The sequence below is a fragment of the Schistocerca cancellata genome, chromosome 2, assembly GCF_023864275.1.
Source record: "Schistocerca cancellata isolate TAMUIC-IGC-003103 chromosome 2, iqSchCanc2.1, whole genome shotgun sequence".
Taxonomy (NCBI): Eukaryota; Metazoa; Arthropoda; class Insecta; order Orthoptera; family Acrididae; genus Schistocerca; species Schistocerca cancellata.
In genome coordinates this window covers 338,791,321-338,810,966 of record NC_064627.1, presented here as the reverse complement: position 1 = coordinate 338,810,966, position 19,646 = coordinate 338,791,321, and the positions used below count along the sequence as shown (strand labels likewise).

The 19,646-nt window shown below is 45.8% G+C and overlaps 1 protein-coding gene across 1 annotated transcript in view; it reads right to left on the bottom strand.

Moving 5' to 3' along the window:
* Positions 1-19,646, bottom strand: part of LOC126153857 (uncharacterized) — a 1,728,205-nt gene that overhangs the window by 984,994 nt on the left and 723,565 nt on the right. Inside the window, exons 30-31 of the mRNA XM_049916098.1 lie at positions 16,185-16,202; positions 11,521-12,090 (exon numbers count right to left, since the gene is read on the bottom strand). Coding sequence (XP_049772055.1) covers positions 11,521-12,090; positions 16,185-16,202 — 588 coding nt within the window. The remainder of the gene's footprint in view (positions 1-11,520; positions 12,091-16,184; positions 16,203-19,646) is intronic.

Sequence of the window (19,646 nt, the reverse complement as noted above, 5' to 3'; positions counted from 1 at the left end):
CAATGGCAAGGAAAGCGCTTCTGAAAAAGAGAAATGTGTTAACATCGAGTATAGATCTAAATGTCAGGAAGTCGTTTCTGAAAGTATTTGTGTGGAGTGTACCCATGTATATAATGAAACGTGGACGATTAATAGTTAAGACAAGAAGAGAATAGAAGCTTTCTATATATGGCGCTACAGAAGAATTCTGAAAACTAGATGGGTAAATCACATAACTAATGAGGAGGTATTGAATAGAATTGGGGAGAAGAGGAATTTGTGGCACAACTTGGCTAGAAGAAGGGATCGGCTGGTAGGACATGTTCTGAGGCATCAAGGGATCACCAGTTTAGTATTGGAGGGCAGCGTGGAGGGTAAAAATCGTAGAGGGAGACCAAAAGATGAATACACTAAGCAGATTCACAAGGATGTAGGTTGCAGTAGATAGTGGGAGATGAAGAAGCTTGCACAGGATAGAGTAGGATGGAGAGTTGCATCAAACCAGTCTCTGGATTCAAGATCACAATAACAACAACAAAAACAATATAATTTTCTTAATTTCAAAAGAAGAAGTTGGCGACATATTCATACGACTGAATTTTATAACAGCTCCTTTTTCAACATAACGCTGTGATTTTACTCTCCAATTATTTTTCCGTATACTTTCTACAACATTTAAGAAACGGTTATCAAACATATATGCTACTGTGACTGATCGTTTATAGTGCTTCCATTTAATTTAAGAGTGATGTTATTCTGCTCTGTGATTTATGGCTCTGCATCACTTTATTCTATACAGAACTAAGTCTGTTGTTGGGAGTTTCTAATTTATGATATAATGTGCATGGTTGTGGACCATTAATAGTTTTCTCAGCGATTTTCCATGGCGTCTCCCCACATCCTAGCGTTGCAGTTATTAGGTTTTGCCAAAATCACAGAGTCCGAGAAACAAATTTGGGGGTTTCCTGGTTCTACTGCATGATGTGCTACAGCTGATACATCTGTCTTATCCAGACAATAAATGCCCTTGCATTTCTTAAGGCAGGCGTTAATGGTTTCTACGTACATTTGGCCACAAGTGTAAGCGACTGCATATACTCTGAAGTATCGTGGCGAGTGGTGCACCTAGGTGGTGACTGATATAGACGCTTGGCATAACACTGTTTGCTTACTGACCATTACCTAAATTCACGAGCAGAACACGACAAGTGCAATAACCCTTCGATGGATGTCGACCGGTGTTTGTCCTTCGCAGCAAAGAAAAGAATGACACCACGTTGATCCTGTTTGGGCGCATTTGGTAATAACGTCAACACAGTTCACATTTTCGCATTTACTGCACGCACGTTGGGAAAACATGAATTCCACACTAGTCTCTTGCCTACAGTCTGTGTTTATTCACTCTCATTGGAGTCGAGCTAACTTGCTGTGCCCCTGCATATTCAGCCACCACATTCGTGCACATTCTCCGCGGGCCTGGCGCGCCCCTGCTTACCTCAGGCGGTTTATTATCAATGGAGGATTCTCTGGGCTGTTGATCGCCAAGCCTCGTGCAGCCGCCACTGTGTCTGGGGGCGCAAGCCGCGCAGGAACATGGCGCGCAAGTAGCGGTAAACAGCACTACAGTCGTAGGCACCTCTTTACGTCTGTGTGGCCACGTGACCGCGTGACACCGCTTGTGTGTTCCTCCGCTAACGAGTCCTACGGTCGCTCCACAGCCCCTCTATAGCCAGTTCAGCTTCGCCTCTAGACCAATCATCAGCCTGTTCGCAAACCAAGATGCCTACCGCTGCTGCTACCCATCGATAGGTTCCCAGCCGCTCCGGAAGGCCCCGCTTCGTAGGTTCATCGCCACTACCGACGAAGTCATAGTCGCACCTGCTACAGTTCGTCACTTACGGACATTTCATGCAAATTTAAGATGGAGAGGGGAAGAAAGGAAAGGGAGGGGAGTGGATCACTGCTGCCGCTGCACTGACATTATGCGAAATCAGTGGTGGTGAGTGAAAATCTGTAGCGGATCGGGATTCGAACCCGGGATCTCGTGCTCATTAGGCAGGTGCGGTAACCACAGCGCCATCCGGAACACAGCGTTATAGCAACTGCACGGACTATCTCGGCACGTCTCACCGACGAAGGACATTCCCATCGAGCGCCACCTATCTGCAGTTCCTATCCTCCATGTTCGCTCTCCGAGATTCTCACAGGTCAGACGTATTTGTGAATCCCCACTGAAAATGGTGGATCGACTCCCCAGCTAGACCTATCAAATAACATGAACGCGTGGTATCCGTTGTTTCGGACATGTCCGAAAGAACAGACGCCACGCATTCATATACCTGTCGATGAAGCGTGCTGTACAGTCGGTTGGGTAGCAGCAGCGGCAGGCGTCATGGTTCGTGCCATGGGCTGTCGATTGGTCTTGAGGCGGAGCTGAACTGGGCTTATAGGGGCTGAGCGGCGACCGAGGTACTTGCCAGCGGAGGAATACAGAAGCGGTGTCGCAGTGTCACGTGGTCACGTGGCCACGCAGACGTGAAGAGGTGCCTGGGATTGCATTGCTGTTTACCGCGATCTGCACGCCACGTTAAAAAAAAAAAAATGGCTCTGAGCACTATGGGACTCAACATCTTAGGTCATAAGTCCCTTAGAACTTAGAACTACTTAAACCTAACTAACCTAAGGACATCACACACACCCATGCCCGAGGCAGGATTCGAACCTGCGACCGTAGCAGTCCCGCGGTTCCAGACTGCAGTGCACGCCATGTATCGGCACGGTTTGTGGCACCAGACGCTAAGGCGGCTGCACGAGGCTTGGCGGTAAACAGCTCACAGAATCCTCCGTTGACAAACAACCTCCTGAGGTAAGGTAGGGGCCGTGCCAGGCCCGCGAAGCATATCCACGACTGTGGTGGCCGAATACGCAGGGGCAGAGCCCTGCTTATATCAGGGACGATAAGAAATTTTCTGTTTGAGGGTGTTGCTGTAGCATATATGCAATGTAGGTTGGCTTCAATGAGGGTCAATTAACACCGAATGTAGGCACGAGACTCGTGTAGCATTCGTGTCTTTCCATGTGCGTACACTAAATGCGGGAATGTGAACTATAGCGACTGGCGACTTTATTACCAAGTGCGTCCAAACAGGATCAACGAGGTGTTGTTATTTTCTTGGCTTTCGAAGGAGAAGCACCAGTAGACACTCAGTGGGGAGTGAAGAACTTGTATAAGGCAGAATGTCTGTCGAAAACCACCGTTATGGAATGGTGAACGACAAGGGGTGCTGGTGCTTCATAGTAACGCAAATCCTCATATCGCAAATCTCGTAACGCAGAAGTTACGCCAACTCGAGTGGTAGACATTTGAGGTCCCGCCCTATAGCCTTAATCTCTCCCCATGCGATTTTCACGCCTTCGGTCCCATAAATTAGGCCCTGAAGGATCGACGATCCCTGTCGGACGAGAATGTGCAGCAGGCAGTTACGGACCTCTTCACGTAGCAGGACACGGTGTTTTACCAAACTGATATCTTCACCCCTGTGCGTCGGTGAGATGATTGCCTCAGTATTCAGGGCGATTTTGCCTGGTTAGCATACCGATTCTGGGCTGTACGGCCTTCGAATGGAAAGTTTTTGATCGCCCCTTATAATATATACTCCCGCTGTGGCAAGCGGCGGGTACAGGTCCTTTGCAGTGGTCAAATATTCGTGCACCTTTCCTGTTGGCATAAACACTGTATCAATACAACGTTTTCTGAATGTTTTGCTGATGTGATCCATGAGAGGAAAATTGTCTCTTCAATCGGAACTTTAGGGCATAAAGTCTACAGAAAGTCTGGTCACAAGGATATACATCTCCACGGAAATTCCAGTCATCATTTCGAACAGAAAACAGAAGTGAACGAAACATTGGTGGACCTGGCTAAAAGAGCCTGGAAGATTAGCTCGATCATTTAAGAACGGCCTTCAGAAGAAACGGCTGCTCCGACAAAGAAATAAACAGGATACTGCATCTAAAAGGGTCTAGAGCTTCTACCGAGAAAAAGAACCAACGAGAGGCAAACTTTTCCGTTCATTTGTAAAAGCTGTCACAGATCGTATCAGCAAAGCACTCAGAAAACGCGTTATTGATACAGCATTTCAACCAACAAGAAAGGTGCAAGGATTTTGTTACGCTGCGAAGGACTTATACCCGTCGCTTGCAGGAGTATAGGAAATCCCTTGCACTTGCGGACAAGTGTACATGGGAACTACAAATGGAAGCATTAGTACCCGCCTCAAAGGATAAAAATCCAATTGTAGCCTGGGTAGGCAGCAGATCAAGCACTAGGACCGGAAAACCAACAAATTCATTTCTCTGATACTGTGATTTCAGTAAGATCTAATTATTGCTACACTAGGATGTACAGAGAGGCCATAAAAATACAAAAGAACATAACAATTCAATAGGAAAGAGGGAGCATTCGAACTAGACAAACTGTGGGGTTTTTGACCACAACAGAAATACCTGCTTCTCACGCATGAAATGTGTGTTTTGTATTGCATTCAGCGAAGTAAGTTGCAATTGTACACACACTAGCTGATATTTTGACAATTTTCTGTTAGAACCGAAAACAAAAGATGAACCGTGTGTGTAATGTAATGTAAAAAAATTCATTCTCACATAATCGTGAAAACACCTTTGAAATTATGAAACAGTCTTACATAGATTCTGGACAGTTTCTACATGCTGAGCACAGCTGCTTCGCGTCATCCACAACGTAATTTTGTAAACGTCTCTACGGAACGCCCCTTCATAGTTCTTTTTTTTTTGTTTTTGGTCATCAGTCGGCAATCTTCTCACTGGTTTGATGCAGCCCGCCACGAATTCCTCTTCTGTGTTAACCTCTCCATCTCAGAGCAGCACTTGCAACCTACGTCCTCAATTATTTGCTGGATGTATTCCAATCTCTGTCTTCCTCTACAGTTTCTGCCCTCTACACTTCCCTCTAGTACCATGGAAGTCATTCCCTCATGTCTTAACAGACGTCCTGTCATCTGTCCCTTCTCCTTATCAGTGTTTTCCACATATTCCTTTCCTCTGCGATTCTGCGCAGAACTTCCTCATTCCTTACTTTAGCATCCCGGGTAAATAAATTGTCGTAGAATTATTACAGCCAATGCGAATAGCGGCAATCTTTTCACGAAGAATCATAGCACCTGCGAGAGAAATCGTCGCTGCTGCCTCCCAGCCACGGGCGTATTTAGGCCCAGGCGGACTAGGTGGCTGCCTAGGACGGTGGATTTTAAGGATGGTTTAAGATGCCGCGTCCACATCGGCTACGGCGCGCCACGAAAAACCAAGAAATGAGGTTCGGCGAATCGCAGAGCAGCCGGTGAGGAGTGAAACTGCGCCGCTCTGCGCAACAACCAACCAGTTCCGCGCAGTGTCGGCACATCAAAGGAAATAGTTCTTTCGTGCACAGCTCTGTTTGGACAGCATTTCTCGTTTCTCATTTTTACTGACGGGCGCGCACACACTGGAACGTTGTTACGGACTTACGAGGACTCCGCTCGATACTATGCGGTTCCGCATCCTCTGCGCCGCTCTGCGCTGCTGTTCTTTTTTTTTTTAAACATTTCATTAGCAGCTCTTGTAAAAAAAATGCAACTTAACTCACAATGAAATGGATATGGATAACATTGGCATCAATCATCTCAGATCTCATGAATGGTATAGTCAGGCAACGAGAAAAGGACGGGTTTTGCTTTGGTAATGACGTTACGTTGTGACAATGAGATCAGTGCCTTCTCCTGTGGTATACGTTAGGAAGGCAGATCTCGCTGCTCACCAACTGAGCTTTGTGGTGGGATACAGTGTTAGCGCTGTCGTAGGAAAAACCAGTGTTGACACTCAACAATGCCCCTTCAAACTCAAAGAAAATACCGCCAGTCATTCTAGCAGACTGGCGCCTGGCTGGCAGTTCAGTTTAATTCGAAACTCTAAGGGGTACAATTGTTTAGTTCATAATTTATCTTTCAGTATTAATTAAAATGAGTGACACTCGAGGAAGATAAAGTGGTTCTCAATGGCGGAAACTCGCGAAAGATAAGGCAATAAAGAAAGAGGAAATTGTGAGAAAGAGTGCAAAAACCGGTGTGATATATAAAAACAAAGCCAGCTAGTTTCAGCTCGCGCTCAGGTCTAGAAACATCAGACTGCAATGATATGGTGAACAAATGATTCAAATGGCTCTGAGCACAATGGGACTTAATTTCTAAGGTCATCAGTCCCCTAGAACTTAGAACTACTTAAACCTAACTAACCTAAGGACATCACACACACCCATGCCCGAGGCAGGATTCGAACCTGCGACCGTAGCGGCCGCTCGGTTCCAGACTGTAGCGCCTTTAATCGCTTGGCCACCGCGGCCGGCGATACGGTGAACAGTATCGAAAACAGTGCAGCATATGGTTTATCTCAGTCAAGTGTTTTCGAGATTAGAAAAAATTTCAGTGGACCCATAAGACGAATATAAAGTGAATGACGACAGTGATACCTTCGCGATCACGTCGCTAAACAAGGTCATGTGGCACAGAATATGGATCGTAATTTCAGTAATTCGTGCAGGCAATAAATTGACTTTCCGAGGTACTTAAATAAAGGATTGCTTTTCAGAACGATAAGGAATGGCGTGAAACAACGAAGACTATTTTTAGTACACTCTCAAAGCAAGGGTAATGTATTTTGTGTCCTATGTTTATTGTTTAATCTAACATCACAGTCTGCCAAACCTAATACGGGATTTAATGACTGGCAAAACAGTCAGTCTCGATTAACTGCCCGTGAAAATTCATCTGAATGTAGGAAATGTGTGATAACTTTAAAAACTAGAGGAAAAATCACGTGGAGAATAGATAAGAAACTAACATCTCAGCTTCAGACAGATGTAAAATATTGGAAGGAAGTCTTAAAACGAGTTGTTGCCGTGGTCAGGAGCTATTCCATTCAAGGTTCATCTGTCAGCGTTCACAACTATGGGTTTGGGCCAACACATTGCGGAAATTTCGATCTTTTTCTAATTTAAAATATAGAACGTGGAAACAAGGAAAGGGTAGCGCATCCAATCTTTCTTTTCAAAAATGTGAAGAGTTTATATCAGTTCTAGCAGAAAGGGTAGTGAATTACAATGTAGATGTAGTGAAGGAAATTAAATATTTTTACACCACATTAGACTCACCCTCGATGTTACAAATGTGGGTCAGCTGTCTTTTGTTATAAGATATTTATCAAAAGATGGGCTTCCCGTTGAAAGATTTACCTGTTTTGTTCCAAATGCAGTAGAATTACCTTATTCACTAACAAATTTATTAAGTAAATATGATTTGGACATTCACTTACGCAGAGGTCTGTCACATGACAATGCGAATAATGTACCTGGAACTTACGCTGGTCTCCAAGCTAGTATTAAACAAATCAGCCATCTTGCTGTTTACATTCTGTGTGCAGCTCACTACTTTAACATAGAAGAATCGTATGCAGCTTCTCTGCTGAGACGAGTCAAAATTAAGCAGTTCAGTCTCCGTAAAACGAACTTCAGAAATATGCTGGTCAGGGGGCTATAGTCTCAATGATAACTAGGTATAAATAATATGGGCTTTGGAAATTATTCAGGACGACGAAACTCAAAAAGTTTGACTAAGATGAGAGGTGACTGGAATACTGGGTAGTCTGCAGAGTCTGGAAACTGCGATAATGACAATTTTTTTCTCAGTGATATTGAAGATATTTAATGCTCCACATATATTGTTGCAGAATGTTGATACCGATATTGTGATTGCAATAAATTTGTACCATTGTTCACTTGAATATGTTCGAGAGACTCGTTCTATGTAAGATACGTATGAAAACGCTGGCATCAAAAAGAGAAAGATAAATACTTACAAAAAACTTAGCGGCACAGACTATTACAGTGCAGGAACATATAAAAGATTACGTCCCCAGTGCATAAGCAGAAGAGTAGTGACCGCAAATAAATGAATCAAGAAACTTCGATTAAGAATAGAGATGTTAATTTGTTAATGATGTAGGCACCTTTTAATTATATGTTCTTTCAGAGCTAAATCGCAGAAGGAAATTTCTGTTACTTACTATCTGTTAATCTCAGATATCAAGGAAGAAGACTACATTAACCAGCACAAAGAGAAGGTATACTTAAAGAATGTAACATTTTTACTGACAAAAAACGGAATTTCCGTCTACCCCAGGAAATAATTACATATTACTGCAAGAAGAATACAATTTTCGCAGCGGAAGAGGTCTTCAAAATTTAATACGTCACAACTTACTTCAGAGAAGCTAAGTTTATTTATAGTAGTACATTTTTCCCTCAAGGACGGATGAAAAATTTTGAGTTTTATTTTTATAAGAAAAAACTATCATTATAGAGGGACTACACGGAGAGAACAGCAGTGAAGCCTGGCCGAGAAACCGAAATATGGTGAGCGAAAGAGGTTATGAGAGGGGAAGACGGAGGCCAAAGAAACTGAAAGTGGTCTAAAGGTTAGTATCGCTGCCTCTAGATTAGGTTTGACACCCGGATGGATCTGAGTGTTTTCTTTTCGCTCCGAGTCTGCGTGTTTGTGTCATCATCGTAATTTCATATCATCATCATCATCATCATCATCATTGATGTGCAAGTCGCCAAGTGAAATGACGTCAAATATAAAGTTGGTTCTTAGGTTCGTAGCGTTTTTGTTTTACATGTCGGTATTTCGGTTGCTGTGGGTTCATTTATCGATTGTCATTTTTGCTGTTTGAGCTTACATACAGTCATTTTGTTATTTGGAGATAGTGAATGGAGCTGCAGACGCTAGAAAATGGAGTGCCAACGTTTCCCACATGGCCTTCTGTTTGAGTTCAGTAGAGGGGTGACAGAAGCGGAGGCAACCGGATACATTTTCATCGTGTATGGGAACAATGCCATTGAACAGAGAACGATTAGCAAATGTTTTTCTCGTTTTAAGGAGGATCGTTTTGGCATTAGTAGCCCTCCACTTTTAGGAAGACCTTCACGGTTTGATGAAGATCTTTTAAACACAATAATACACAATGAACCATGTCAGTGCACTCTAGAATATGCAAATGTGACGAACTGTGATCATTCCACCATCGTGCGAGATTTGCATATAATAGAGAAGGTTCTAAAATCGGGTACATGGGAAATTCGTGCTCTACGCCAAAATCACAGAAATCAGAAGGTGGCCAACGTGCATGTCTGCTTGCTTGTCATCAACTGGTTCGTGAACAAAACCGACAATTCCTATACTGTTGGCGAGAAACGTTGCATTTAAGCTAACATATAAGGAAAAGAAAGGGATGGCTGAGCCCGAAAAAAGCAACAACTCCACGTATAAAGACCTGTGCGCATCCTTTAAAGATGATGTTATACATATGGTGGAACAGCGACGATTTGATGTACTACGAATTACTTCCTCGAGGTGTAACTATCACTGCTAACGTTTATTAGCAGCACAGGCAATCCAAGAACAATGACCAGGAAGATCGCGTCAAGTGATGCTACTCAGCGATAACTCCTCTCTCCCCTTACACAGGAATTGTGCTGGGAAGTCATTCCGCACCCGCTTTATTCACTGATCTTGCGTCCTCATATTCTCACCTTTTTCCATTCTCTATAGAAGCAACTTCAAGAAACTCTTTTTCCGGCTGAAAATTCGCTCCGAATATTGTTCGACGCGCTCTTCACCTCAAAACCACGTGATTTCTACGGCCGTGGAATCGAAAAGTTACCTCAGCGTTGACAGACAATTAGAAACAGTGAAGGAGAATAAACACTAATGACCCAAAACATTGTGACCATTGTCCACCACAAGGTTTTGTGCTGCATGGTGGCGCTGAGCACACGTGACGCGGTAAGAGAAGTGTATGAGCGGAGCAGAGGCGAATGGGGAATCATTCTAGCGGCGAGAAGTGGCGCAAATGTGGAAATCTGCCGACTTAGGCGACTTCCATAAAAGCAAGATCGTTGTGGCCCAGCGTCTGGGACGCGAGCATCTCGGAAATGGCGAAGCTGTTCGGCTCGGCTGTTTGCGTGCTACTGTCATGAGCATCTATGGAAAGTGGTTGAAGGATCCTAAAACCATGAGTAGGCAACAAGAAGTTGGACATCCATATCTCATCACAGAACATAGCGGTCGGGGGCTTGCTCGCTTTGTAAAGTTGGATAGGCGGCGATCTGTTGCACATCTGTCGACAGAGTACAGTGCTGGAGCAGGCGCAACTGTTTTGGAGCTCACCCTTCAGCGCAGAATGTTAACCATGGTGTTTCCCAACAGAGGACCCCTACGCGTTCCCACGTTGACCCAACAACACCGTCAGGTACGATTACAGTGGGCACAGGATCATCGAGATACGACTGTGGATCAAGGGAATCGTGTCACCTGGCCGGATGAAGCCCATTCACTGCTAAACCAGGTCGATGGCCGTGTTGAGATACGCCGTAATCGAGGCGAACGTTTGCTCGAAACATGCAGCGCGCCATGGACGCAGTATTATGTTTTGGGAGACATTCACCTGGGCTGCCATGGGACCTGCGGTAGTAATTGAAGGCACCATGATAGCTGTGGACTAAGTCAACATTATTCGGGACCACCTGTCACCCCTTGATGTCTTCGTCAACAGCGATGGTAATCGTCCAGCAGGATAACTGTCCGTGTCAAAAGCCCAGAATCGTGGTGCAGCGGTTTGAGAAACGTGACAGTGAGTTGATGTCTTGGCCATCACATTCGGCTTATCTATATCCGATGGAACGCAAGTGGGACAGTATCGGGCGCCAGCTCCGTGCCCACAAACCAAGCGCCCGTAAAGTAAGTGAAGTCTGCGACTTTAGTGTAGGCATCTGGTGGCACAAACCTCTGGAAACCTATTAAGTACTTGTCGAGTCCATCGCACGCAGAATCACTGCTGAACTGCGTTTCAGAAGTGGACCAAACGCTTATAACTAGGTGGTAATAATATTTTGGCTCATCGATATAATGTTGGTGACAAAAGTCTTTGTTATGTTTATCTTTTGTGTTTACTAAACTTAGGGAAAAACGCTACAAACTTATCCAGTAACCCAATAGAAAGAGTTACACCACGATGCCTAACAACCACGGGTTCTCCCACCCAATAATACCATACAAACCTTTCATTTCATTTCTTACAATATTTTCTTTAATTTGTTTCTCACTCACAGCTATCTGACTCTACAGCGTTGTCTTGTATTACAGGAACCGAGCGAGGTGGCGCAGTGGTTAGCACACTGGACTCGCATTCGGGAGGACGACGGTTCAATCCCGTCTCCGGCCATCCTGATTTAGGTTTTCCGTGATTTCCCTAAATCGCTTCAGGCAAATGTCGGGATGGTTCCTTTGAAAGGGCACGGCCGATTTCCTTCCCCATCCTTCCCTCAGCCGAGCTTGCGCTCCGTCTCTAATGACCTCGTTGTCGACGGGACGTTAAACACTAAGAACCACTTGTATTACAGGAAGCTACACTCACCTCAAGAAAGTTGAGGATGGCCCTGTGCCAGGGAGGCACCTCCACCAGGATGCAGGCGGGGCTGTCGCGGCGGCGGCCGGACCGGTCCGAGGGGCTGAGGCTGGACCGCCGGCTGCCGGAGCCGCCGCGGTCGCCGCCCCCGCCGCCCCCCGCCGCCGTCCCCGCGCCAGGCGCCGCCCCCGAGCCGGCCCCCGACACGGCCACCGGAGCCAGCCCCACGGCGGCGCGCTCCTCGACGGGCGTGGTGGCGGCGGCCGGGCTGTGGTCGCCCGCGCCGGGCAGCGCCCCCGCAGACCGGCCCCTGTGCAGGCGGCCGCCCCCGCCGCCCCCGCCGCCGGGCCACGGCGTCCACGCGTCGGGCAGCGTGAGGTAGCGCGACGACGAGTTCTCGTAGGAGACGCGCGGCATGGAGCGCGAGCGCGGCCGGAGGTGCGGCCGGCCGGCGAGGAACTCGGCCGCCGCCGCCACCGGGTCCGGGTGGTCCGGAGAGTCGAAGTCGGGCAGGTTCTGCAGCTGCTTCTGGAACGCCAGGATCTCCTGCTCTGGCGTGTCGCCGCGTCGGTGCGACCCCTGCAGACAGGCACATACAGAGCGACTCTCAGGTGGGTCTCCTCTTATTCTTTCGTCTACATACAGTGTAACTTTTGTAAACAGAAGTTGTCAGCAATCATTCTTACTATGAGGCAAGCCGTCAGCATCACCACTGGTCAATCCAAAGTATGACTGTCCGCGACGCTAGATCGTAACCTGTCGGCTTGGCTGTTGGCGGGAATGATTACATCTGCATCTACATACATACTCCGCAATCCACTATACGATGCGTCGCGGAGGGTACCTCGTACCACAACTAGCATCTTCTCTCCCTGTTCCGATCCCAAACAGAACGAGGGAAAATGACTGCCTATATGCCTCTGCACGAGCCCTAATCTCTCTTATCTTATCTTTGTGGTCTTTCCGCGAAATGTAATTTGGCGGCAGTAGAATTGTACTGCAGTCAGCCTCAAATGCTGGTTCTCTAAATTTCCTCAGTAGCGATTCACGAAAAGAACGCCTCCTTTCCTCTAGAGACTCCCACCCGAGTTCCTGAAGCATTTCCGTAACACTCGCGTGATGATCAAACCTACCAGTAACAAATCTAGCAGCCCGCCTCTGAATTGCTTCTATGTCCTCCCTCATAGGGATCCCAAACTCTCGAGCAGTACTCAAGAATAGGTCGTATTAGTGTTTTATAAGCGGTCTCCTTTACAGATGAACCACATCTTCCCAAAATTCTACCAATGAACCGAAGACGACTATCCGCCTTCCCCACAACTGCCATTACATGCTTGTCCAACTTCATATCGCTCTGCACTGTTAAGCACAAATATTTAATCAACGTAACTGTGTCAAGCGCTTCACTGCTAATGGAGTATTCAAACATTACTGGATACTTTTTCCTATTCATCTGCATTAATTTACATTTATCTATATTTAGAGTTATCTGCCATTCTTTACACCAATCACAAATCCTGTCCAAGTCATCTTGTATCCTCCTACAGTCACTCAACGACGACACCTTCCCGTACACCACAGCATCATCAGCAAACAGTCACACGTTGCTATCCACCCTATCCAAAAGATCATTTATGTAGATAGAAAACAATCAGCGGACCTACCACACTTCCCTGGGGCACTCCAGGTGATACCCTCACCTCCGATGAACACTCACCATCGAGGACAAAGATTTACTTGAAAATGGTGATGACGAATCCCTCTGGATGGCTTCGCTGTTGGCGAAGAAGGTTTTTTTTTTCAAGTCTGCATAAAGACAACTAGCGCCCGCTATCTGAGAAATTTTGCGCGGTTGTAGTGATTCACCCAATCCTCTTAGCCGTTCCCACGACCCCAAACGCGCAATGAAATTTGGTTACGCAGCTGAGGCCGCGGGAACCGTTGCCCTTGCGGCTTCCCGTGGAGGAGGGGCTGTGTGCCGATCTTGTATCCTTTTTTGTTTATGATACAGCTATCATTACTTTTTGGAATTATAGTACATGAAATTTCGAAACGGAAAAATATAAAATTTTAATTTTTAAGAACAGAAAGAAAAGGAAATGGGAAAGTGTCTCCCCACCGGCGCTGCTGGGGAGGGAGGGGGGGGGGGGAGTGGTCTCGGAATGCGTCACCGATCCCGACGTCCATGCACAGCACGTTCCACTGTTAGTTTATCACACGAGATCATTCACGATACTGATGTCACGATTCGAGACACCTCTAGCATAACTGTTCTAATAACTAAGTTTTGTTGTTGTTTTTGTAATGTGTGTGTGTGTTGGTTAGATAGATTACTTGTGTTACAGTTAATGCTGTCCGATTACAGGTTTAACGTGGCGCCTGCTACAATAACTGGCCAACAATCTATCATAGTAAACTTATTGACAGTTTCCTATTCTACTTTATCTGTGTGCTACTATTTCTACGTCTAGTGTCGTTTGTTGTGCGTGTTGAGTGCTATTTTTGGCGCGCATAATATGCGGGCTAATTGTCTAAATTACCTGTTCTACAGTTTTTCTTTGTTGATGTAATCAGTTCCATGTTTTACGTGGCACCTGGTAAATAACCGGCCACCAACTGCCCTATTTAATAAATCAACATTCTAGCTTGGCTGTGTATTTTTATTTCGTCATTTAATGTCGCGTAGGGCTGTCTATTACTGTTCATTTGTCTTGTCGCTGGTGTTAATGTCAGAGGAATCATTTGTGCTGCAGTCTTTATCTAGGCTAACTTATTCGTCTCACCGTCGTCTAACACGATGTCGATAAGGCTCATTTCTTTGTAGATAGTGTGTTCAGTTTTGGGGATGTGATCTGTGTGTTTGTGTGATAGCTCTCATTTGAAGAATGACATTTTGCCATCAGACCGTGTATAAATTTTTTTATCTTTCGCATTACCGGTTTCGAGCATTGCCCATCCTCAATTGTGTCTTCAGTAATATACGTTATTAAATCGTCGTCATTCATTTCAAAATTGCTTGCCACGCACAACCTTGCAAACCACTTTCGTCGAACGTCCTCATCTTGCAGTATATCCCAGGAAAGGCACTGTATAACCTCATTCAACTGAGTTAGTTGAGTGAGGCTATACACATGTTTCGTAGGAAATATTCCAAGATGAGGATGTTTGACGACTGTGCTTTGCAAAGTTGTGCGTGGCACGCGATTTTTAAATTAATAACGACGGTTTTGCCACGTTAGTTACTGGAGACACACTTGAGAATACACATTGCCTCAAACCGGTAGTGCGAAATATATATATCCTGGTGGAGAAATATCATTCTTCAGATTTATTGAGGCTGTGGTGCCCACACAGAAAAAAATAATACTTCCCATTTGCCTTCGCGACTGAATGTGTCTTGTAGTGTCTCTGTGGCAATCCCTTTTAAGTTTCTATGTAAGTTGCTGTACCGATCACAGCCGGCCGACGTGGCCGTGCGGTTCTAGGCGCTCCAGTCCGGAGCCGCGCTGCTGCTACGGTCGCAGGTTCGAATCCTGCCTCGGGCATGGGTGTGTGTGATGTCCTTAGGTTAGTTAGGTTTAAGTAGTTCTAAGTTCTAGGGGACTGATGACCACAGCAGTTGAGTCCCATAGTACTCAGAGCCATCTGAACCATTTTTTGTACCGATCACAATACTATTCTAAGATGACTGCCTGGAAATGGTCACCAGTGTTCATACTTTGTCTGTGGCTAGTTTGGCCATGACCGATGGTGATGCCAAATCCGCGCCTGTCAGCTTGGCTATGGAAGGAATGATTATTTGGAACTGGTGATTTTGGGTCCCAGTGTGGTAGCTTGGCTGTTGACAAGAATAATTACTTGAAAACGGTAATGCCAGATCATAGCTAGACGGCTTGGCTATGGCAGGAGTGATTCCGGTTCCTGGTGTGGTAGCTTGGCTGTTGACATGAATGACTGCTTAAAAATAGTGACAACAGAACCAGGTGTACAACTCGGCTCTTAGTGGGGATGAGTACTTCAGAATGGTGACCCTAGATCCCAGCTTGAGAGCTTGGCTTTCGACAGGAAAGACTGCTTGAAAACAGTGATTTCAAATTGCAGGGTGACAGCTTGACTGTTGGCAGGAATGACTGCTGGAGAATGGTCACCATTGATCATAGTTTGGAGATACCGTATTTCTGACTAACAGCTTCGCTGATGGCAGGAATGGTAATTTGAAACTTGTAGCTGGATCGGTAATGAGATCAATAAACAAAATTAAAAACTGTAGTTGCGGAACGTTCATTAAAAAAAAACTGTTTGCCTGATAAGGGCCCTCCAACGAAATACTCCTTCAAAGGAAGTGAGAAGGTCTTGTCTTGAGACAGGTCCTGACTGCGTAATACAGTATGTATGAGATACGAGTTTACGTGCTTATTTTTTTATAACAAAGAAATGCTTTCTTCATTGCGATTGGGTCCTCAATTGCGATAAAGTGTTTAAATGATTGCATGCCGCCAGCAGCTGCGATAAAGTGTTTAAATGATTGCATGCCGCCAGCAGCTGCGATAAAGTGTTTAAATGATTGCATGCCGCCAGCAGCTGTCATTTTTCCTTTAGACTGTACAATTTCGTTATTTCACCATTAGCAAATATTTATGACACATCCATATGCATCATCTTTGTAAGCGGACTACATCGACTTTGTGTACCTGTGTATACTTTAGCGTTAGTTCTCTGCAACAGCTGTTTTGCAGTCGCATGGCCACATTAAACATTGTGCTGCAATATGTTGAATATGATGGAAGTTTTAAAAACTGTGATGTGCATCTGTAGGAATGGGACCAGCGTTTTCAATTTTTTGACCATTACGACACCTACACTCGAAGGTACAATAACGGTGGATGCGATTTAAATATACACAGGAGATTTTTTTTGTAGTACGTTATATTTTTCTTAGCATTTATTACGATCTGGTCTCTTTTTATTTAACGTGTTTCTATTAGGTCACTGTCTTATCTGTTTGCTTGTACGGTACAAATTTTGTAGTTGATTTGAAGCTAACTTCCTGATGTGGTAGAGGCTTGAAAACATCAACATAGGTCAGAACTTGATGACAATGTAATGTGAACTCGCTTTCTTGTCTGTTGTGTGGTGGAGGGTACTACGTGTGCCACTGCTGTTTTCCCCTATTCCTGTCCCAGTCATGAATATTTCGCCGTAAGAACGACTGATGATGAACCTCCGTGTGAGCTCGATTCTCTCTAACTTTTACTTTCACAATATTTTTACGAGATATACGTAGGAGGAAGCAATATATTGGCTGACTCACATGTCTTTGTTGTAATTTCATAAAAAGGTTTGAAAGCAATTGAAAACTTCAGACAGACAATACTAAAAAGTAGGCGTTAATTACGTGTACAGTTTTCTAATCTAACATATTTTAAAACGGACTAAAACCATAAAACAATTCCTCCTAGCCCGGTACAGATTCCTAGCACATCACAAATAGACCTGAAACTTTTTGTGCGTGTGAATTTTTTATGACAATACTGTAAGTAGGCTGTTTAGGTTCTTATATTGGTAACGCCATGTAGCCCTCTGAAAATCACTGGCTGTGCTGTGTGCAGTCTGTGGCTGGTTTGCATTCTTGTTGGCCATCGTAGTGTTGGGCAGCTGGATGTTAACAGCGCGTAGCGTTGCGCAGTTGGAGGTGAGCCGCCAGCAGTGGTGGATGTGGGGAGAGAAATGGCGGAATTTTGAAATTTGTAAGACTGGATGTCATGAACTGATATATATATTATGACTTTTGATGACTATTAAGGTAAATACATTGTTTGTTCTCTATTAAAATCTTTCATTTGCTAACTATACCTATCAGTAGTTAGTGCATTCCGTAGTTTGAATCTTTTATTTAGCTGGCAGTAGTGGCGCTCGCTGTATTGCAGTAGTTCGAGTAACCAAGATTTTTGTGAGGTAAGTGATTTGTGAAACGTATAGGTTAATGTTAGTCAGGGCCATTCTTTTGTAGGGCTTATTGACAGTCAGACTGCGTTGCGCTAAAAATATTGTGTGTCAGTTTAAGCACAGTCATGTATAATTTTTCTAAGGGGACGTTTCATAATACTTGTGAGATTTAAAACGAAAAGCATGGGGCGAACGCAATAGATTACAGTAAGGAATGTAGAGAGTAGGTGTCAGTGAGCAAAATCACGCAACACTCATTCTGCAGTGCAATAAAATTAGTTACTTAGCTGAACTACTCATACGTCAATTACCTACTGCATGCACTCCACGTTTCCCGTTTCAGATTTTAGCTATTAAAAATTCACAAGCACAGATTTTCACGACTATCTGTATAGCGTTATGAATCTGTCTGGGGCTAGGATGTACACCCGTGGTGTAGGGGTAGCGTATTGACTACCTATCAAAACGTTCTGGGTCCTCGATTCGAATCCAGCAAGTGTTTGTATTTTGGATAAAAATTATAATCAATGACATACGAAGACTTCCGGCATAAGGAGTCACTGTCGCCCTACCAACGGGCATGTAAAAAGGGCGGAGGAGCGGGTTGAGGTTCAGGACCCTCTTTTGCCCTTGGGGTGGGAAACTGTCTCTAAAATGCTGAAGAATCAGCAATGATCAACAGCATGAGGATGGAGAAGGCAATGGATACCACAGCATTAAAGACACATAATACACTCCTGGAAATTGAAATAAGAACACCGTGAATTCATTGTCCCAGGAAGGGGAAACTTTATTGACACATTCCTGGGGTCAGATACATCACATGATCACACTGACAGAACCACAGGCACATAGACACAGGCAACAGAGCATGCACAATGTCGGCACTAGTACAGTGTATATCCACCTTTCGCAGCAATGCAGGCTGCTATTCTCCCATGGAGACGATCGTAGAGATGCTGGATGTAGTCCTGTGGAAAGGCTTGCCATGCCATTTCCACCTGGCGTCTCAGTTGGACCAGCGTTCGTGCTGGACGTGCAGACCGCGTGAGACGACGCTACATCCAGTCCCAAACATGCTCAATGGGGGACAGATCCGGAGATCTTGCTGGCCAGGGTAGTTGACTTACACCTTCTAGAGCACGTTGGGTGGCACGGGATACATGCGGACGTGCATTGTCCTGTTGGAACAGCAAGTTCCCTTGCCGGTCTAGGAATGGTAGAACGATGGGTTCGATGACGGTTTGGATGTACCGTGCACTATTCAGTGTCCCCTCGACGATCACCAGTGGTGTACGGCCAGTGTAGGAGATCGCTCCCCACACCATGATGCCGGGTGTTGGCCCTGTGTGCCTCGGTCGTATGCAGTCCTGATTGTGGCGCTCACCTGCACGGCGCCAAACACGCATACGACCATCATTGGCACCAAGGCAGAAGCGACTCTCATCGCTGAAGACGACACGTCTCCATTCGTCCCTCCATTCACGCCTGTCGCGACACCACTGGAGGCGGGCTGCACGATGTTGGGGCGTGAGCGGAAGACGGCCTAACGGCGTGCGGGACCGTAGCCCAGCTTCATGGAGACGGTTGCGAATGGTCCTCGCCGATACCCCAGGAGCAACAGTGTCCCTAATTTGCTGGGAAGTGGCGGTGCGGTCCCCTACGGCACTGCGTAGGATCCTACGGTCTTGGCGTGCATCCGTGCGTCGCTGCGGTCCGGTCCCAGGTCGACGGGCACGTGCACCTTCCGCCGACCACTGGCGACAACATCGATGTACTGTGGAGACCTCACGCCCCACGTGTTGAGCAATTCGGCGGTACGTCCACCCGGCCTCCCCCATGCCCACTATACGCCCTCGCTCAAAGTCCGTCAACTGCACATACTGTTCACGTCCACGCTGTCGCGGCATGCTACCAGTGTTAAAGACTGCGATGGAGCTCCGTATGCCACGGCAAACTGGCTGACACTGACGGCGGCGGTGCACAAATGCTGCGCAGCTAGCGCCATTCGACGGCCAACACCGCGGTTCCTGGTGTGTCCGCTGTACCGTGCGTGTGATCATTGCTTGTACAGCCCTCTCGCAGTGTCCGGAGCAAGTATGGTGGGTCTGACACACCGGTGTCAATGTGTTCTTTTTTCCATTTCCAGGAGTGTATGTATAGACAGGACATGTGGCGTATATGATGTT